This window comes from Nicotiana tomentosiformis, chromosome 4, assembly GCF_000390325.3.
Source record: "Nicotiana tomentosiformis chromosome 4, ASM39032v3, whole genome shotgun sequence".
NCBI lineage: Eukaryota > Viridiplantae > Streptophyta > Magnoliopsida > Solanales > Solanaceae > Nicotiana > Nicotiana tomentosiformis.
This window is the reverse complement of record NC_090815.1, coordinates 125,429,982-125,446,649: the sequence shown is the minus strand read 5'-3', so window position 1 is coordinate 125,446,649 and position 16,668 is coordinate 125,429,982. Positions and strand designations below refer to the sequence as shown.

At 33.3% G+C, this 16,668-nt stretch overlaps 1 protein-coding gene across 2 annotated transcripts; it reads left to right on the top strand.

Annotated features, from left to right (window-relative positions):
• Positions 1–7,467: 7,467 nt before the first annotated feature.
• LOC104111309 (uncharacterized) lies at positions 7,468–10,914 on the top strand. 2 transcript variants are annotated; one of them, XM_009620983.3, is made up of 6 exons: positions 7,468–7,982; positions 9,190–9,316; positions 9,626–9,762; positions 9,869–9,931; positions 10,034–10,102; positions 10,522–10,914. In XM_009620983.3, exons 1-6 carry the CDS (start codon positions 7,740–7,742, stop codon positions 10,591–10,593), a joined length of 711 nt encoding a protein of 236 aa, XP_009619278.1. In that variant the 5' UTR covers positions 7,468–7,739; the 3' UTR covers positions 10,594–10,914. The 2 variants fall into 2 exon arrangements, with proteins under 2 accessions (XP_009619278.1, XP_009619279.1); XM_009620984.3 differs by having other exon boundaries at positions 7,597–7,982; positions 9,872–9,931.
• The last annotated feature ends 5,754 nt before the right edge of the window (positions 10,915–16,668 follow it).

Below are 16,668 nucleotides of genomic sequence, written 5' to 3'. Positions count from 1 at the left end.
TTTCATATCTTTGCATTAACTTTATGTGCAGTGTTTAGTAAAAATATTTTTTTCAATTGTATCCAGTGAAATAAAGAACTGGAAAGGTATGTCTTTATTTGCTACATCTCTTATAGGACAAAGATAATATTCTAACGTATATATATGTTCTGACCTTTTACATACTATGATAGATAATTATTAAGGTAATTTAGTAATAATATTTTTACCATCACATGATGTATTTCATTGAAAGCAAAATTATCAAATATGTAGGCGATTTTACAGTACCTTGCAAATTTGGCATTCGAATATACAATCAATATAAACTCAATATAGTTATAATTTATAATAGTCACAGTTATGCATTAAGCCTTAAATATTTTTGCTGGAAACATAAGGCTCATTCCTCCGTATTGGATTTTTTGGTGAAGTTCTTATAGTCTTTAAAATATAAGTGGTTATAGGTTATCTGCACCTTTTCCCTAATTAATTTATTAAAATATAAAAGTGATTGTATCATTTGAAAATAAAATGGCATATATCCTAATTAGCATTTTTGTTGTAGAGGAATTGTTTGAAGATTGAAATAGTTATATATGTCTTCTTGAAAGTTAATTTACTTATGCCTATAATTATGAAGTAATAATATTTTAAAGGCTCTAATGCGAGTCCTAGTGAATTTTGGCCCATTATGCCAAAGTTTGAGGGTAAGACAATGGGTTCATGTCCCAACGCACTATGTTGATGAAAAGATGTTGGATTCAAGTTCCAACGCATTATGGCCTAGCATGCCTTTATATGGGTAAGGCATTGGGTTTGAGTCCTAATGCACCATATTGATAATAATAATAACTAAAGAAAAAATAATGTAATTTTCATGAAAAAGCATGAAGCTTGTCCCACTTGATTTGCTCCATTCTTGAAGTGAATGTGATAGCAGTGCATAATAAGTCTAAATAAAGACAAGTGGTTGACCAATGAATGTGGGCGTGCGAAAGGCGAAAATAATAATAGTTATCACTATGGTAATTATAAAAAGGGAGAAATTCTTTGAAGAGAATGTGACTTGTGATAAATATTGAGATTGCATACTCATTCCTGAAAGTGAATGTGAAAATATATATATGATAAAGATTATGCATAATAATGTACTTGTGCATAGTTGGATAAATACTACAACTCACCTCTAATGGAGGTTTGAGACAAAGAAAGATAATGAATATTATTGTGTAGTTACATAAATATATCATTGGTCGCATGCATATGATACGCCAAAATATATTTTGTCATGCCTTATGAAAGTTATTAAAAGCAAAATTAAAGCAAAAAAATTATTTTGCTTGTGATGATTTTGAACATTACAATTGTTATGATATGATTCTCTTTGTGAAGGAGACATTCATTATATGGATGGTGTGACAAAAGATCTTGTAGTACAAAAACAGTTAAGAGTTCTGAAAGAACTAATTTGTTACTACCCGAATGAATAAAATTGTTCATAACATTAATATTGTAGTAAGTCTCAAAAGAAATATTTTGATTTACAAATATATTAGCCAAAGTGGTTGGCATATTGAGACTATAAATGAAAAGAAGATTGAATATCTTTATATTACTATAATCATACCGGGTAAATATGAAAGGTTACCTGACTTTTCTTTTATTTGTACTACACAAGTATAAGCATGATGATGCAATCACAAGCCACAAGTAAACTAGAGGTTTACTGAAATAAATATTAGTTGGCATGACCGGTTGACCATCTCGGTTCAATTATGATGCGAAAAAATTAATTGAGAATTACATTGGCATATATTGAAGAAATATAAGATTCTTCAAGAATTCTCTTGTGCTGCTTATTCTCATGATATACAAGTTAAGGTTAGGGATTGAATCCCTTGATTTCTGAAACGAATAAAAGGTGATAATATATGGGCCCAGTCACATTCCATGTGGACCGTTTACTATTATATGATTTTCATAGATGCATCTATTTTATGGTCACATGTGCATTTGTTATCAACTTGTAGTTTGGCTTTTGCAAGATTGATTGCTCAAATTATTAGAGCACAGTTCCAGAATATAAATTATGATGATTTATCTTGATAATACTGGTTTATTTCCAAGTTGGTTTAGTAGAAATTGTATGCCTCCAATTATATCTAAACCATTGGTTATGAGAACAAAATTGTCAAAATAAAATTTGGTATTTGATGTATTATTTAATATACAACAGCACTTGTAAGCATCTAGCCAAGTTATGATGAGTTCTCCCTATCACAATCGGTTCAGGGTCAGGAACCAAATAATTTTCATCTAGAAATATGAATGTGCTATATGATTTAATTATTCCACCACAGTGCACAAAGATGGATCCCCAAATAAGGCTAGGGATATGTGTTGGTGATCCCAACAATAGGGGGAGAAAATGGGCAGCTAAAAAAGTAATGCATGTAATGAATTATTATGAGTACATCGAGATCCTCGTACGAGAAAATGTGAACTTGAAGTTCAAGTGATAATTCATTTGCAAAATATTGCCGGGCGTATTTGCTGACCCAAAGCTAAATGTCATATTCAGCTGCTAATGCTCGAAATAAAATAAAGTCCATAATGAATAGAGTTCATGGCATGCATAAAGCATAATAGACTAATCGGTTCCAAAGATAAAACTCCTTGAAGAAGGAGAGGAGCAAATGTTCAAGATGGTCATAATAAGGAGGCAAGTGCTCTAGAAGAGCACCATGGCATAACACTTCATAAGACCTCATGGGAGAGGCTCAGGTACCTGAAAATAATAAGATAAAGAGATCTCAATAAGTTATGCCTTTATTGAATAATAGTAGAACCGATATAAAATGATCGTCGACGATATTGTTAATATAATATAGCGCTCAATATTATTAATATTGACGAGGATCTTGAGCTCAAATCTGTCATGAAATTTGGACAGATAAATAATTGGCCGAATAAAAAATACGCAATGAAAATTAATTTCACATGAAAAATATGAAGTTGGACGGATAGTCCCAACACCTGAAAGTATAAAGCAGTCGAGGTATAAATGTGTTCTTGTGTGAAAAAAAAAGAAGGTCAAGTCGATAGACATAAAGACGACTTGTGTCACAAGAAGATTTGCAAATATCCTGGCATTAATTATATAGAGATATGTTCTCCTGTGGTGGATATCGCCATTTCAGATTTTAATCTGGCAATACAAAAAAAATGTGATATGCGTATAATGGAAATCATTGAAGGATTTAAATTGTTCTGAAGCATATTAAGGTTTCCAAGTAATTTATTAAATAAAGCTTCAAAAATCCTTATACGGATTGAAACAATTAGGGCACATGTGGTATAATCGCCTGAGTGAGTACATGTTGAAAGAATGGTACAGGAATGATTCAATTTGTCCTTGTGTCTTTATAAAAAGATCTGGATCTAAATTTGTTATAATCACCGTGTATGTTAATGATTTAAATATCATTGGAACTCCTAGGGAGCTTCCTAAAGCAGTAGAGCTTCCTAAAGTAGTAGACTATCTAAAGAAAGAATTTGTAATGAAATCTTGAAAAGACAAAATTTTGTCTTGGTCTACAAATTGAGTATATGAAAGATAGAATTTTTGTCCATCAATCAACATATACTAAAATAATTTTAAAGCAATTTTATATGGATAAAACACACCCATTCCGACCTCATGAAAATAATGAAGAGCTTCTTGGTCCCGACGTACCATATCTTAGTGCAATTGGTGCACTAATGTATCTTTCTAACATTACAAGGTCTGACATAACTTTTTCAGTTAATGTCTTAACAAGATATAGCTCTGCTCCTACAAGGAGACATTGGAATGGAATCAAACACATATTGCGGTATCTAAAAGGGACTATCGGTATGGGATTATTTTATAAAAATGATTGCAGTCCCGATCTTGTTGGTTATGCCGATGCTGGGTATTTATATGACCCACAAAAGGTTCGATCTCAAACAGGCTATGTGTTTACATATGGAGCACTGCCATATCTTGGAGATCGACTAAGCAATCAATCGTGACTACTTCATCTAATCATGATGAGATAATTGCTATTCATGAAACAAGTCGAGAATGTGTATGGTTGAGGTCTATAATACACCTTATTCGAGACAAATATGGTTTGAAGTGTGACAAACTACCCACAATTTTGTATGAAGACAATGCAACATGCATATCCCAGTTGAAGGGAGGATTCATAAAATGGGATAGGACAAAGCACATTTTACCAAAGTTATTTTTTACACATGATCTTCAAAAGAATGGTGATATCAATGTGCAACAGATCCGTTCAAGTGATAATATGGCTGATTTGTTCACCAAATCTCTACCGACGTCAACCTTCAAGAAACTAGTGTACAAGATTGGGATGTGAAGGCTCAAGGATGTGAATTGATGCTCTCATCAGAGGGAGTTAATACGCGTTGTACTTTTTTTTCCTTACAAGGTTTTGTCCCACTGGGTTTTCCTTTCAAGGTTTTTAACGAGGCAACCAAAAGACGTATTTCTAAATATGTGTACTCTTTTTCCCTTACTAGGATTTTTTTTTCCCATAGGTTTTTTTTTTCTAATAAGGTTTTAACGAGGCACATTATCTATGGACATCCAAGGGGAGTGTTATAAGAAAAATCAAATTATGGTGGATGTCTACTCTTCCTCCATGATCTTCTCAAATGCTTAATGACATATTCAATGACATATTTCTATGCTTAATGACATATTCAATGACATATTTTTCTTCACTTTTCATGCCTATATAAAGGCCTTGTAATAGATAGGAAAATACACACAATTGAAGAAGAAAATCTCTTCCTTCTCTCTATCTCCATTTCTTGTTCATGTTTTACTAAATTGCTTTTATTTCATAACAACATGTCTTGTTCATGTTTTACTAAGTTGCTTTTATTTTATAACAAAAACAACGTTATAATAAGAAAAAAACAACAAAACAAATGCCTTGATTATAAAACTTTATTATCATGGGAGATTATCTACTATTCAGCAGTCCACTAGAGAATATATTTCTAGTACGATAATTATGTATGAGTACAAGACATAATAATCGAATTGTTGAAATTAAAAAAGTGGACCATCTTTGATCAACGAAAAAAAGTTTAATTAATCTTGTGTATCCAACTTTTTCCATAGATAGATGTAATATTTTAAGTCAATAAGCATAAAATATTATTATATCCCCTAGTCTTTTTGTATTAATATAAGTGTAAGATTAATTATATACTATATCTTTAAATAAATAGTTCAAGCAAAAGACATTTAGTTTGACTACATTATCTCATACCTTGGATAATGCATCCCCACTGGCTTTGCTTTATCGTTTTCTGTCAAATTTGCTTTTTAATATTAAGGTATATTTATGAGGAAAAAGAAGAACAAAACTTTGCTTTCAAATTGTGTGATGATTACACATGTTATGTGGAAGATCACAACGTGTCTGTCTTTTTCTCCGATTCTTTTTATCTGCTTAATCATCCGACGGTTCTAACACTCCGACGCTCTAGATCTACGGCTCTACTATCTCTGTAATGGCGGGAAACTCTCCATTAATAAATTTTACCATGTACATTATTACCATAGGCGCATTCAAGATTCAAATTTAATGAATTTAATTTTTAAAATTTTAATTTATTATATTATTAAAATTATAGATTCAGATTTAATATCTGTTAATATTTTAATAAATTTATATATAAAATTTATTAAAATATTAACAGATATTAGATAGTAGTACGTATCTGATATATATATATATATATATATATATATATAAATTTATATTAGTAATCTGTGTAAAAGGTTATGAATTCAAATAAATACTCAGTGGTAATGTACATAGGCCTCAAATTATTATTCAAAAAGTGGTTTAGAGATACGAGTCGGACATTGGGGCTATTTAATTTAAGTATATGATTTAAACATCATGTAATTAAATAATATATATATATATATATATATATATATATTTTAAAATCTCGACAATGACCAAGTGATTGTTGTTAATTTGGCTAGAAGGTTATTTGCATCATTTAACAAATGAAGAAGAGGTTGAAATTCCCAATCCCGAAGAATTCAGTAAATTACATTTACTCTTTGTACTCTTCTATATTTAACCGGAATATATTTTTGTCAGGAAATCCTTAATTTATTTCTTCTCCCGTTAATTCACGCTTGAACCTCTTTAAGTTTAAATATAAATTAGTATGATGCCTACTTTTTAATTATTTATCTTTTTAAAGTTTTTGCATGACCATAAAACTATATTTAATTGCCTTTATCATGAAAATATTTAATTAAAGTAAGTTTTATCGTTTAAACATCTCAGTTAATAACATTATACGTACTAATTTTGTACAGTAAAACCAAATTTAAAAGGAAGAAATGATTTTTTGTTTTGTTGACACATACTTAAAATATTAAACCAATTAATTTGGGGTAAAAATAAAGGCGTGGGCAGTGTCGGATAAAGACAACACCGACGGCAGGTAGAGACTTCCTCTTCCACGTGGGTCCCTCAGATGATTTCCCGGTTTTTTCTTCCGTTACTTTCCATTAACATACGTTACTTCTTTTCTTTTCCTCAAGACAGCGTTCAAAGGATTATTGTATTTCTTTAGACTGGAATTTTGTTTTTACTAATATTCTTTTATAACCATCTTTTAGAGCATTTTTAATTATTAATCTCATTTTCAAATTTAAAAAAAATAGTTTGTTGGGACATTAAATCCAGCAATAAAGATAAGGACATAAATTGAAATGTGAAAAATAAGCTCATAGCGGAAACACATATTTTCTCTGTTAAAACATTAGTATTAGTATTCAGATGAAATTGATATGAAGAGAGTAGAATTAATATAGATGATTTAACTAATCAAATCTCGATTACTTTGGAACAAGACACCTTAAATGATTTATTATTTTTATGTAATTCAAAAATACTACTTAATTTTTTTTTATTTGTCACTCGATATCCGATACCTACATTAAAGCTCTGGATATGGAATCGCTTTTGTTAGGAAGTACTTTACCCCTCAACGTGAGACTTTCCGGTGCGAAACCGTAGTGACATTTTAACTAGCACATAAAAGTTAGATATATTAACTCTTGCTTTCAAACCTTATTGTTATTTATAATAGAAAGGAGCATGTAATTCGTGAAAGAACAATTCGACTTCCACTGGGCTCTAATTCAAATTATAATTACGCATTTGAATCCTAATAACATACGAACTGAACAGACCCTCTCCCCACCCCATCCCACCCCCACCCCCACCTCCAATACAGATAGTGGTAACTGGAAACCGGTTAATGGTATATATGCATCATGCCGCAAAAGAGCATGATTGACGGCCCCTTAATGCATACGTGGCGGACTCTAATTGGTTCATTCCAACTCTTCGGGATTCATAAACATTACTGCATATCAAGCAAATCAATACTACAAATTACAAAACAACGAAAAGCAGAAAAAAACACACACTGCACACACACACAGACAAACTCATTCTCTCTCTCTCTCTCTCTCTTAAAAAAAACTGTGTTTTCTCATTCTCTTTATTCCCCAAATTTCTCCTCATTTTCCAACTATTTTCCAATCAAAATCCCATTTTTCGAATTCTACAATGTGTGATCTTTCTATATTGTTCAGTTTCTTCGACTGAATTCTGGTGTTCGATACGGTTATTCTGAGAATTTTCTTTTAAAGGAAAATGCTGGAAACAGTAGACAGTTCAGTGCATGTTAATAACAATGTGTTTAGTACTGCTCAGTTACAACAAAGCTGCGGTGGCGGTGGCGGTGGCGGAGGAGGAGATAGCAGTGAAGAGGAATTAAGTGTATTACCAAGACATACAAAGGTTATAGTAACAGGGAATAATAGGACTAAGTCTGTATTAGTTGGTCTTCAGGGTGTTGTTAAGAAAGCTGTTGGTCTTGGTGGTTGGCATTGGCTGGTAATTAATTATTCATTTTACTATATAGCTTTGATTTTTATTCTTGTTTATGAGAAAATGGGTTGTTTGTGAAATTGAAATTTTGGGTTGTGACTTAATTTTATACTGGGTCTTCAATGTTGGGTTGTTAAAGCCATGTGTGATGATACTAAAATTAAAGTTTTGCTTCCTTATACGGATGATTTGTTTATTAGTTTGGTTATTTTGAGTTTTCAGTTCACAAAGTTTCAATTTTTACTTAATTCTGTTTCAAATTCTGCTGCCTTTTTATAGGGTCTTATCTCTAAGTTTTTCTTGTTTCTCTTTATTTGAAGTCCTTGGGGGTGTTTATATACCAATTTATCAGAATTTGAATTTGCCATTTTAAGAGTAAGGCCTCTCATTGTCTCAAAAAACGGGGTTCAATTCCGTGCTTTACTTTATATTGATAGATCTAGTGTTTTAAGGAGTTCTATCTGTTCCAGGGTATTTGGGGTGGGGGATTTAACATTGCCTTGTTTGCTAATTTGAGTTTCAGTGTCTCTGCGATGAATTTCTTTTCAAAATGTTCTCGTCAGTGTTTATGGGAATCTCCAGATTGGAAGGTTTAAGTTTTAACAATGAATATTGTTATCTTCAATTAATAGAAGTAGGAGAAGATTCTTAGCTCTTTATCTGAAAAAAGAGGAAAAAAAGAAAATGATAATGAGGGAGAGATTCTGGATTCCACCAAAAGTAATTATTTGTTGGCCATTTTTGCTCTGAGCAGGTCTTATGATACTGATGAATTTTACTTCACAAAGATTCTGTTTACTTTTTGGGCTTAGTTGAATTTTGGGGGTTCAACAAATCTGCCAGTATTCTTGTTGTATAAAAGAATAAACAAGAGAGGAGTTAGCTTCTTTTGTTGTAGAGTTTTTCAGATTACATATAGTTTTCTTGCTTGATTAACCTCGTGATGATTTTGTTGTTAAATTGATGTGTCAGAATTAAACAGGAAGTATATCCTCAATGTGGACAATCAGATTTACTTGATTATTTCTTTTGTCTTTTCCTTTAGCCTAATCTTATTTTTTGGGTTAAATGTTTAATGTAAAATGTACTCTTTTTTTTTGTGTGTGTTGGGGTTTGGGGGGTATTCTGGTATTGCGTAACCAAATTGTTGTGATATATTGCTTCTTGTTTTTTGGAATTCATTTAAATGCTTGGTTCACTGAATAAATTGCAGGTTCTTACAAATGGCATAGAGGTAAAACTACAAAGGAATGCTTTAAGTGTGCTTGAACCTCCTACTGGTAATGAGGATGATGATGACCTCGAATTTGAAAATGTCCACTGGAATGGTTCAGATATGGGTAAGTTACCTAATTTATGATTAATCTCATTTTAATTTTTTTGGGTTTGGCTTGCTATATAGTAATAATTTTGGGGAAGTTTATGACATTATATATTCTGCTGCCATCTGTATGTCTTTTGGATCTCCTATTGTAAGAGAATTTGCAATGTCAAAGTTTTATACATCTGTTACATAGGATTCTTTCTGTTCAGAAACTTTTTTTTGCTTTTATCACTGCAGCTACAAGCTCTTTTTTCTTTGTTGTGATTATTGTCATTTGGCCCACTATTATAAAGTTATGTGATTTATTTGCTTTCTATTTCTTTAGCATCCGATGATACTCAAAAGTCTCATAGACCAAGGCACCGCGTACATAAATCGTCTGGTTCCCACAAGGCCATGAGCCGCTCCCTTTCATGTGACTCGCAATCGAAAGGATCTATTTCTACACCTCGTGGGTCCATGGTATTATAACATTTGAAGCTCTTTTTATAGACATTACTTATCTTTAGCTAATAGTTGTTGACTCTATGACATTCTTAAATTTTCTAAAAAATACATTATTTAACAGAAGGTTGACCTAAGCAAACTCGAGATGGCTGCACTGTGGAGATATTGGCGACACTTTAACCTTGTAAGGGGATCAATAGTTACCAGTTTTCCTTTTATCATCCTTTCTATTAGTATATATGATATTAGCTTCATTACCAACTTTCTTGTTTGCCCATCTGAATAGAGGGAAGCTATACCTAACCCCTCGAAGGAGCAACTAATTGATGTTGTCCAGAAGCATTTCACATCGCAGGTATTTTCTTAGTTATCTGTGTCTTGCTGTTGCTTTGAGATTCTGTATTAGATTTCTTTCCTGTCTCCTGCTAACTCTATGATTGATCTATTTTAATGTGATGTTAATTGAGATCGATATTTTCATAGCACTTCCATAAGACATATTATTAGGTATAATTCTATATATAATCCTCCTTTTCATGTTTTACCATTTTCTTGGTAAAAGAAATCTGGTGTTTGTGTTATGGGTACTTATTTTGATTAAGTTTTCGAATTGATCGATTTTGGCACGATGCAATTCCAAACTATTGTCAATGACACTTTGTTAGTTTTGGCAAACACAATATTCGCCCTTCTTATATGTGTTATATTATACTTCAAATTTTCCGAATTATGGGCTACTAACTACTGCATTTGTGATTCTTGTTTTGGGTGAAGCAATTGGACGAGTTGCAGGTAATTGTGGGATTTGTTCAAGCTGCCAAGAGACTCAAGACAGTCTGCAAATGACTCAAGGGACCCGACCCCCTTTTGCCATGCTCCTAACACTCTAACAAGTAGTGGTACCTTTGTGTCCACTTGCTATTGCGCAGTAATATTTGTAGTATAATATGTATACTCCTGTTTATCCCTTATGTCTTGCTTAGAGTTGTAGTTATGTAGATAAATGAACTGCTGAACTAACTCTGTGAGGCCTCCTTCTGGTGGAATGTACTTCCTCGTACTTAGTCACATGTATAGTCTAATGTCTTAACGGTTAATCATCATTCAACCAACTGAATCTTTGTTTGGTATTACTGACCAAGCTGTTATTCACTCCATTTGAGTTCATCTCCATTTGGTTGGTACTTGGTATCCCTCTTCATTTGCAGTTGCTACAAATGATGAAAAACTTGAAGGGTTCTTTCTTATACAAAGGGTTGAAGTTTTGAGTGTCCTTCCATTAAAAAGCCTAAAATATCCTCTTATCTTTGAGATTAAAAAGCCTAAAAAAGCTCTAAAAGTCCTCATTGTTTGTTAAATTGGTGCACTTTTAGGGTTCGTTTGGTTTGAAGACGAGCTATGCTGGAATTAGTTATATTGAGATTAGTTATATTGACTGATTGGTATGTTGTATTTGTTATGAGATTGTCAATTTTATTGTTTTATCCTGTGATTACTATTACACCCTATGGCAGGTTTTAAGTTGTCCCAGTATTTTTAATCCTGAGCTTATCCCATGATTAGTAAACCAAATAAGGGATAAGGTGATATTAAATTTTTATCCCAGATTTTTTTTTTGCTTATCCATCATAATAAACAAACCCTTAGTTCCTCTTCCAGCTGCTGTCAATTTGGAGTTTCCACCATTTTGTTAAGAATTCTTGAGATTTCTACTGATGTTTTGCTATTTTCTTTGCCATATTATTACTTGCAAATAGCTCCTAATATGCAGTAAGTTCAATTGTAGGAAGAGAATGTGCCGTTGAAATAGCAATTAGAAGAAAAATCTGCACTTTTTTTTTTTGACAAGTTCCTTGTTTCTCCTTGACTAATAAATCGCGGGTTAATTTCACCCATGGTCACTAATATGGCATTATTGGTCGGTTTTTCATATAAAATAAATTAAAACTAATATTCAAAAAAATCGACTGAAATCGGGATGAAGAAGAAATGTGTCTTACTTAGATATGGTCTATTTAAGCTTATGTGGTATTATTGTTAGATTTTTTAATTAAATGTAATGCCATGTCATATTTTTTATTGGATATTTTATAGGTTTTGAACTAGAATGACTTTTAAGTTACAAATGTAAAGTTGAGTGACTTTTAAGTGATTAAAAATAGATAAGTGACTTTTGTGAAATAAATGATAAGTTGGATGACCTTCGGTGAAATTAACCCAATAAATCGCCTACCAGAACATCTTTACTCTAAAATGCACATGTATTTTATCTCTGATCTTCAAGTTTATGTTATTTCTGAAACACCACTGCTCATGATTTATTTCCTCCGTTTATTATTTACCATATTAAAACTCAATATACTGAAGCAAATCAAAACTACGAGAGGAGTTCTTTCTTCCTTATACTATTGGTATATATTTTTTTATCTACTTCTATTTGTTTTTATTTTGTCAGTTCATATTATGTTTCTGTTTTATACGGGTCATAATTTATTGGATTTTTCTGCCACGCAATACATTTTCAAATCCGGAATTCTTCAAAATTAAATTCAAAGACTCACATTATGTTACAAAAGCTAAAAAGAAAACAAACTATATTGTGGTCCAGTCCAAACGGCAATAATTGCTTTCATCTGCAGCTTCGATTCATATGAAAGATAAGGCTAATGGACAAGAAAGAAAGGGAGGAATAGAGCATAGAGGCAAAAGTTAGATTTTCTCATCTTTTCTTTGCATAGGATTATTAGTGAAGAATTAGGTAGCACATGCTCACATTAAATGACGTGTATAACAAGTAGTTAAATAATTAATAGAGCAACCAAAGTACAAAACTTTGACAAGCCGAATGAGAGTTGCATACTTGCATTTGTAATGTAGAAATGGGACATCCTGCAAACTTATGCCCATATCAACAGACACACCAAACATTAAAAAATAGATAATTTAGCTGCCTTAATAAAATTTTCCTTTGCTTACTTTGTCTGTTGCGAAATGTTGCCCATGGAGTTTTTTTTTGCTAAAGCAAGAGATATTTTAGAGAAATGTATATTTTTAGCCGCTCCAAAAAAATAGCCGATAATATATATATATATATATTTATTGAATGCAATTAGTTTTATCCGACTGACTAATTTTGTATTTTGCACTAACATTTTAATTGAGCTTAGCAACTTTGTGAAACCATGGGCCTTTTCCTTCATTGGATAATTTTATTTTTTTCTTTTTCTTTCCATGTATAGGCCCTTTTGATAATTATCGGAAATGACATAAGATTTCAAAGGGGACACACATGCATGCCGATTTAGCTCGAAAAAGTGATTGAAGAGAATTGATGAGCAAGGTACTTTTAAGGAGCCTGAAATAAAACTGTTATTGGAGTAAGGATGTGAAGTTTAAGCATTTTGAACTTTTCTGTCAATTCATAACTCGTCTTAGTTATTGAATTAACAATTAAATATTTAGACAAAATATTCTAATACAAATACAAATTATAAGCCAATAAAACTACTGAGAACTCCGCCTTTGAGATAGTGGGAACATGATGAACATAGTTACATAGACTACTTTGTTAAAAGTGCACAATTTGGTCAAGTTATGAAACAATATTGACATACAAAACCATTTTTTTCCTACGTTGATTATACATAATTATACACATATAATACATAAATTATGCATATATTCACTACTAGAAAATCGCTAAAAACCGACCAAAAAAATCGACCAACGTTGATCGGTTATGGCCAATTAACGACCAAAACGCGACCATTACAGTGTGGACGGTGTTTTGATGGTCGGAATGGCTTACCGACCAAAGTTGGTCGGAAATTACCGACCAACTTTGGTCGGTAGCTTAAAACAACCATCTGACAAATTTAATTACTTACCGACCAACTTTGGTCGGAAATATATTTTATTAATTTAAATATACTGACCAAAGTTGGTCAGTTTAACTAAATTATATTTTTTAATTAATTATTAAAATTAAAAAAAATCGACCAACTTTGGTCGGTAATTGAATATATATATTTTTTAAAAATAATTAAAATTAAACATTACCGACTAACTATGGTCGGTAATCTCAACAGTGCAGGCAAAATACCGACCAAAGTTGGTCGGTAATGTTGAATTCTGGGAATTCAATATTCATTAACCGACCAACTTTGGTCGGTATTTTGGAATAATTTATTATTTTTATTAAAAATCGACCAACTTTGGTCGATTTTTCTGGGTTTAATTTTGGCATAAAATGTTTGTTTTGGCAGCTACACCACCTGCCAGCATACCAATACAACAACACAACAACAACAACACAATAACAACAACAACACAATAACAACAACAACAACAACAACAGTACAATACTACAACAACAACAACAACAACAACAACAACACAACAACAACAACCAAAACATTCAATAAATACTTTAAAACTAACAAATTAAAGTTCAATTGAATATAAAAATCTAAAACCAAGTTAAAACTAATTACAACTAGTTCAAAACTAGTTCTATTTGTCTAGTTCAAAGTATATAAAAGTCAAGGGGCGTTTTCTACAACATCATCATCACCGTCTGATGAATTTTAATTTACAAGACGATATAGAGAACGGTCTTGTGGAGGACGGGAAGCACGATCACGGGGAGGACGGGAGGAACGATCACGAGCAGGACGGGAGGAACGATCACGTGGAGGTCGATCCTCTAGAGATGACTCACGAGATCGGGGCAATGAAAAAGCTCCACTAGATAGGAGAGTTCTGATCTAAGCTTGCATGCCAAGGAATTGAGCATCTCTAAGCCTTTCTCTTTCCTTGGCCGCTTCTAGCTCTGATGTGAGCTTTGTCACTGTCTCCCGCATAGCGGAGAGGCTCTCCCTATTAAGTTGCTCGCCTTGCGAGGAAGTCCCTATTCCTCGCATTCCACACTTATAGCGATGGAAGTTTTTAGTAGGAAGCCCGTATACCTTCCCCCATTTTGGACCGCCAACAGACTCCAACCATATTCTTTTAGCATCCTCGTCCGAAGGTTGGGTTGGCTCACCCGATTCACCAGCTGGATGACTACGGATGAATTCCTCCACGTTACTTTGGTAGCGACCCTATATTATTTTAAATTAAATCAGTATTTCAAAATTTTTATAAAAGTAAATTATAATACTTAAAGAAAATTGAAAGCTTACATATGCAGTCGAGGCCCGGTCCTCGACCCACCTATCTTGATCCCCCTCTTTCTTCTTCTTCACAATATGTGTCTCCTTGAATAGCTCATCATGACTCATTGGACGCCCATACTTCTTTTTCTGAAAATAAATTAATTTAGTTAATAAACAGAATAGATATACTTAGAAAAGTAAAATAATTTAAGCAATTACGTACCAATCTTCTTTTTATTGTCCCTAGGCTGATCGCACCTCCAGTGTGCAAGGAGCCTCCCTTCTCGGATGCGCGAGCTTTCTTTCCTTTTTCGCTCCTCTCTAAGAACTCTGCGGTAAGCCATTGCCTTTGCAAATCATTCCACAAATTCTCAAGTAACCAGCCAGGCCTCTTGTTCTTCTTTCTAGCATCCGAGAAAGCATCCGCCAATCTCTTGCGAGCTTTATGATGAAAATTTGTAGCCACTTCCGCGCTATAGCGGTCTTCCCATACACACTTGCTCTGTATTTCAAAAGTTAAATATTAGATGGAAACATCATAAATATAAATTATTAAACTGTTTAAAAGAACATTTATACCTTAAATTGATTGAAAATTTGCTCCTTCAGTGAGAATGGGCAATCAGTCCAAGTCGCATAAGGGCCATCATAAAGCTTTCTGATGGCATTGGTGATTATCCTTGTAGTCGTATTACCCGGCCTGAACCTGCAATTTAACAATAAAAATACATTAATATCTTAGTAAAAATATTACAAATCAATAGACGCAAAAATAATGAATAACACTTACCCATCACCCTCAGGGACTATGATGATCCTGCCATATCGATCATAATGCACTACCTCGTCATCACCATCCGAAGCATGTGTATCAGAGGCATGTGAAGACGGTGTAGGCGGGTCAGAGCTAATGCCTAGCAGGCGAAGGCCTGCAATAGATGGAGTCGATGATGAAGATGGTTGCGATCCCTGTGACTGCGACATAGCTGGATGCGACCCAAGTGAATGTGATACCGATGGCTGTGACCCGAGTGACTGTGACATGGATGAATGCGATCCATGTGGCTGTATTATGTAGGGATGTGATCCATGTGGATGTGATGCAGATGGCTGTGAGGCAGCTGGACTGTATGTCGGACGTATAGTCCTATGGCCCTGTGATGAAAGACTGGGTGTCTGAATGAAGGTGTACGGCTCGTGATGCTGTGGCAGCTCAGTATAGCCGTGTGGTGGAGGATAAGACATAGGCATCTCTAAAAAGGGTGGACAAGAGGGAGTATTATTTTCTACCCTCCTCTTTCCCTTCCTACCCTTTTCTTGACCCCGAGAACTAGTAGGGTCATTGTTACCTTGACCCTTGCCTGCCATCTGCATAATATAATACACATTTAGATTGAAACATATAAGAAACTAGCAATAAAACGAGAGTGCTTTAAAAAATCAACTTTTTAATCCTCATCGATGTATTGTTCCTCGTCCGAGAATTCTTCGTCCTCACTTGTTTAAGAGGTAAATAATGCATCGCCTTGACATCGACCATATTCCCGCTGGAAAGCCTCTTGAAACGAGGCTTTTCACAAAATTTATAACTGTCTAAAGTTGCATCATCTTTATAATATAACATGCAACCATCTTCACAACAATCAATTCTCATTGACGAAAGTCCTAACTTAGAAACCAATCTCTTTGCCTTATAGAAATCACCAGGTAAGTTAATATTAGGGTCAACTAGTTCACTCATAAGGTCAATGAAAGAGTCCATGGC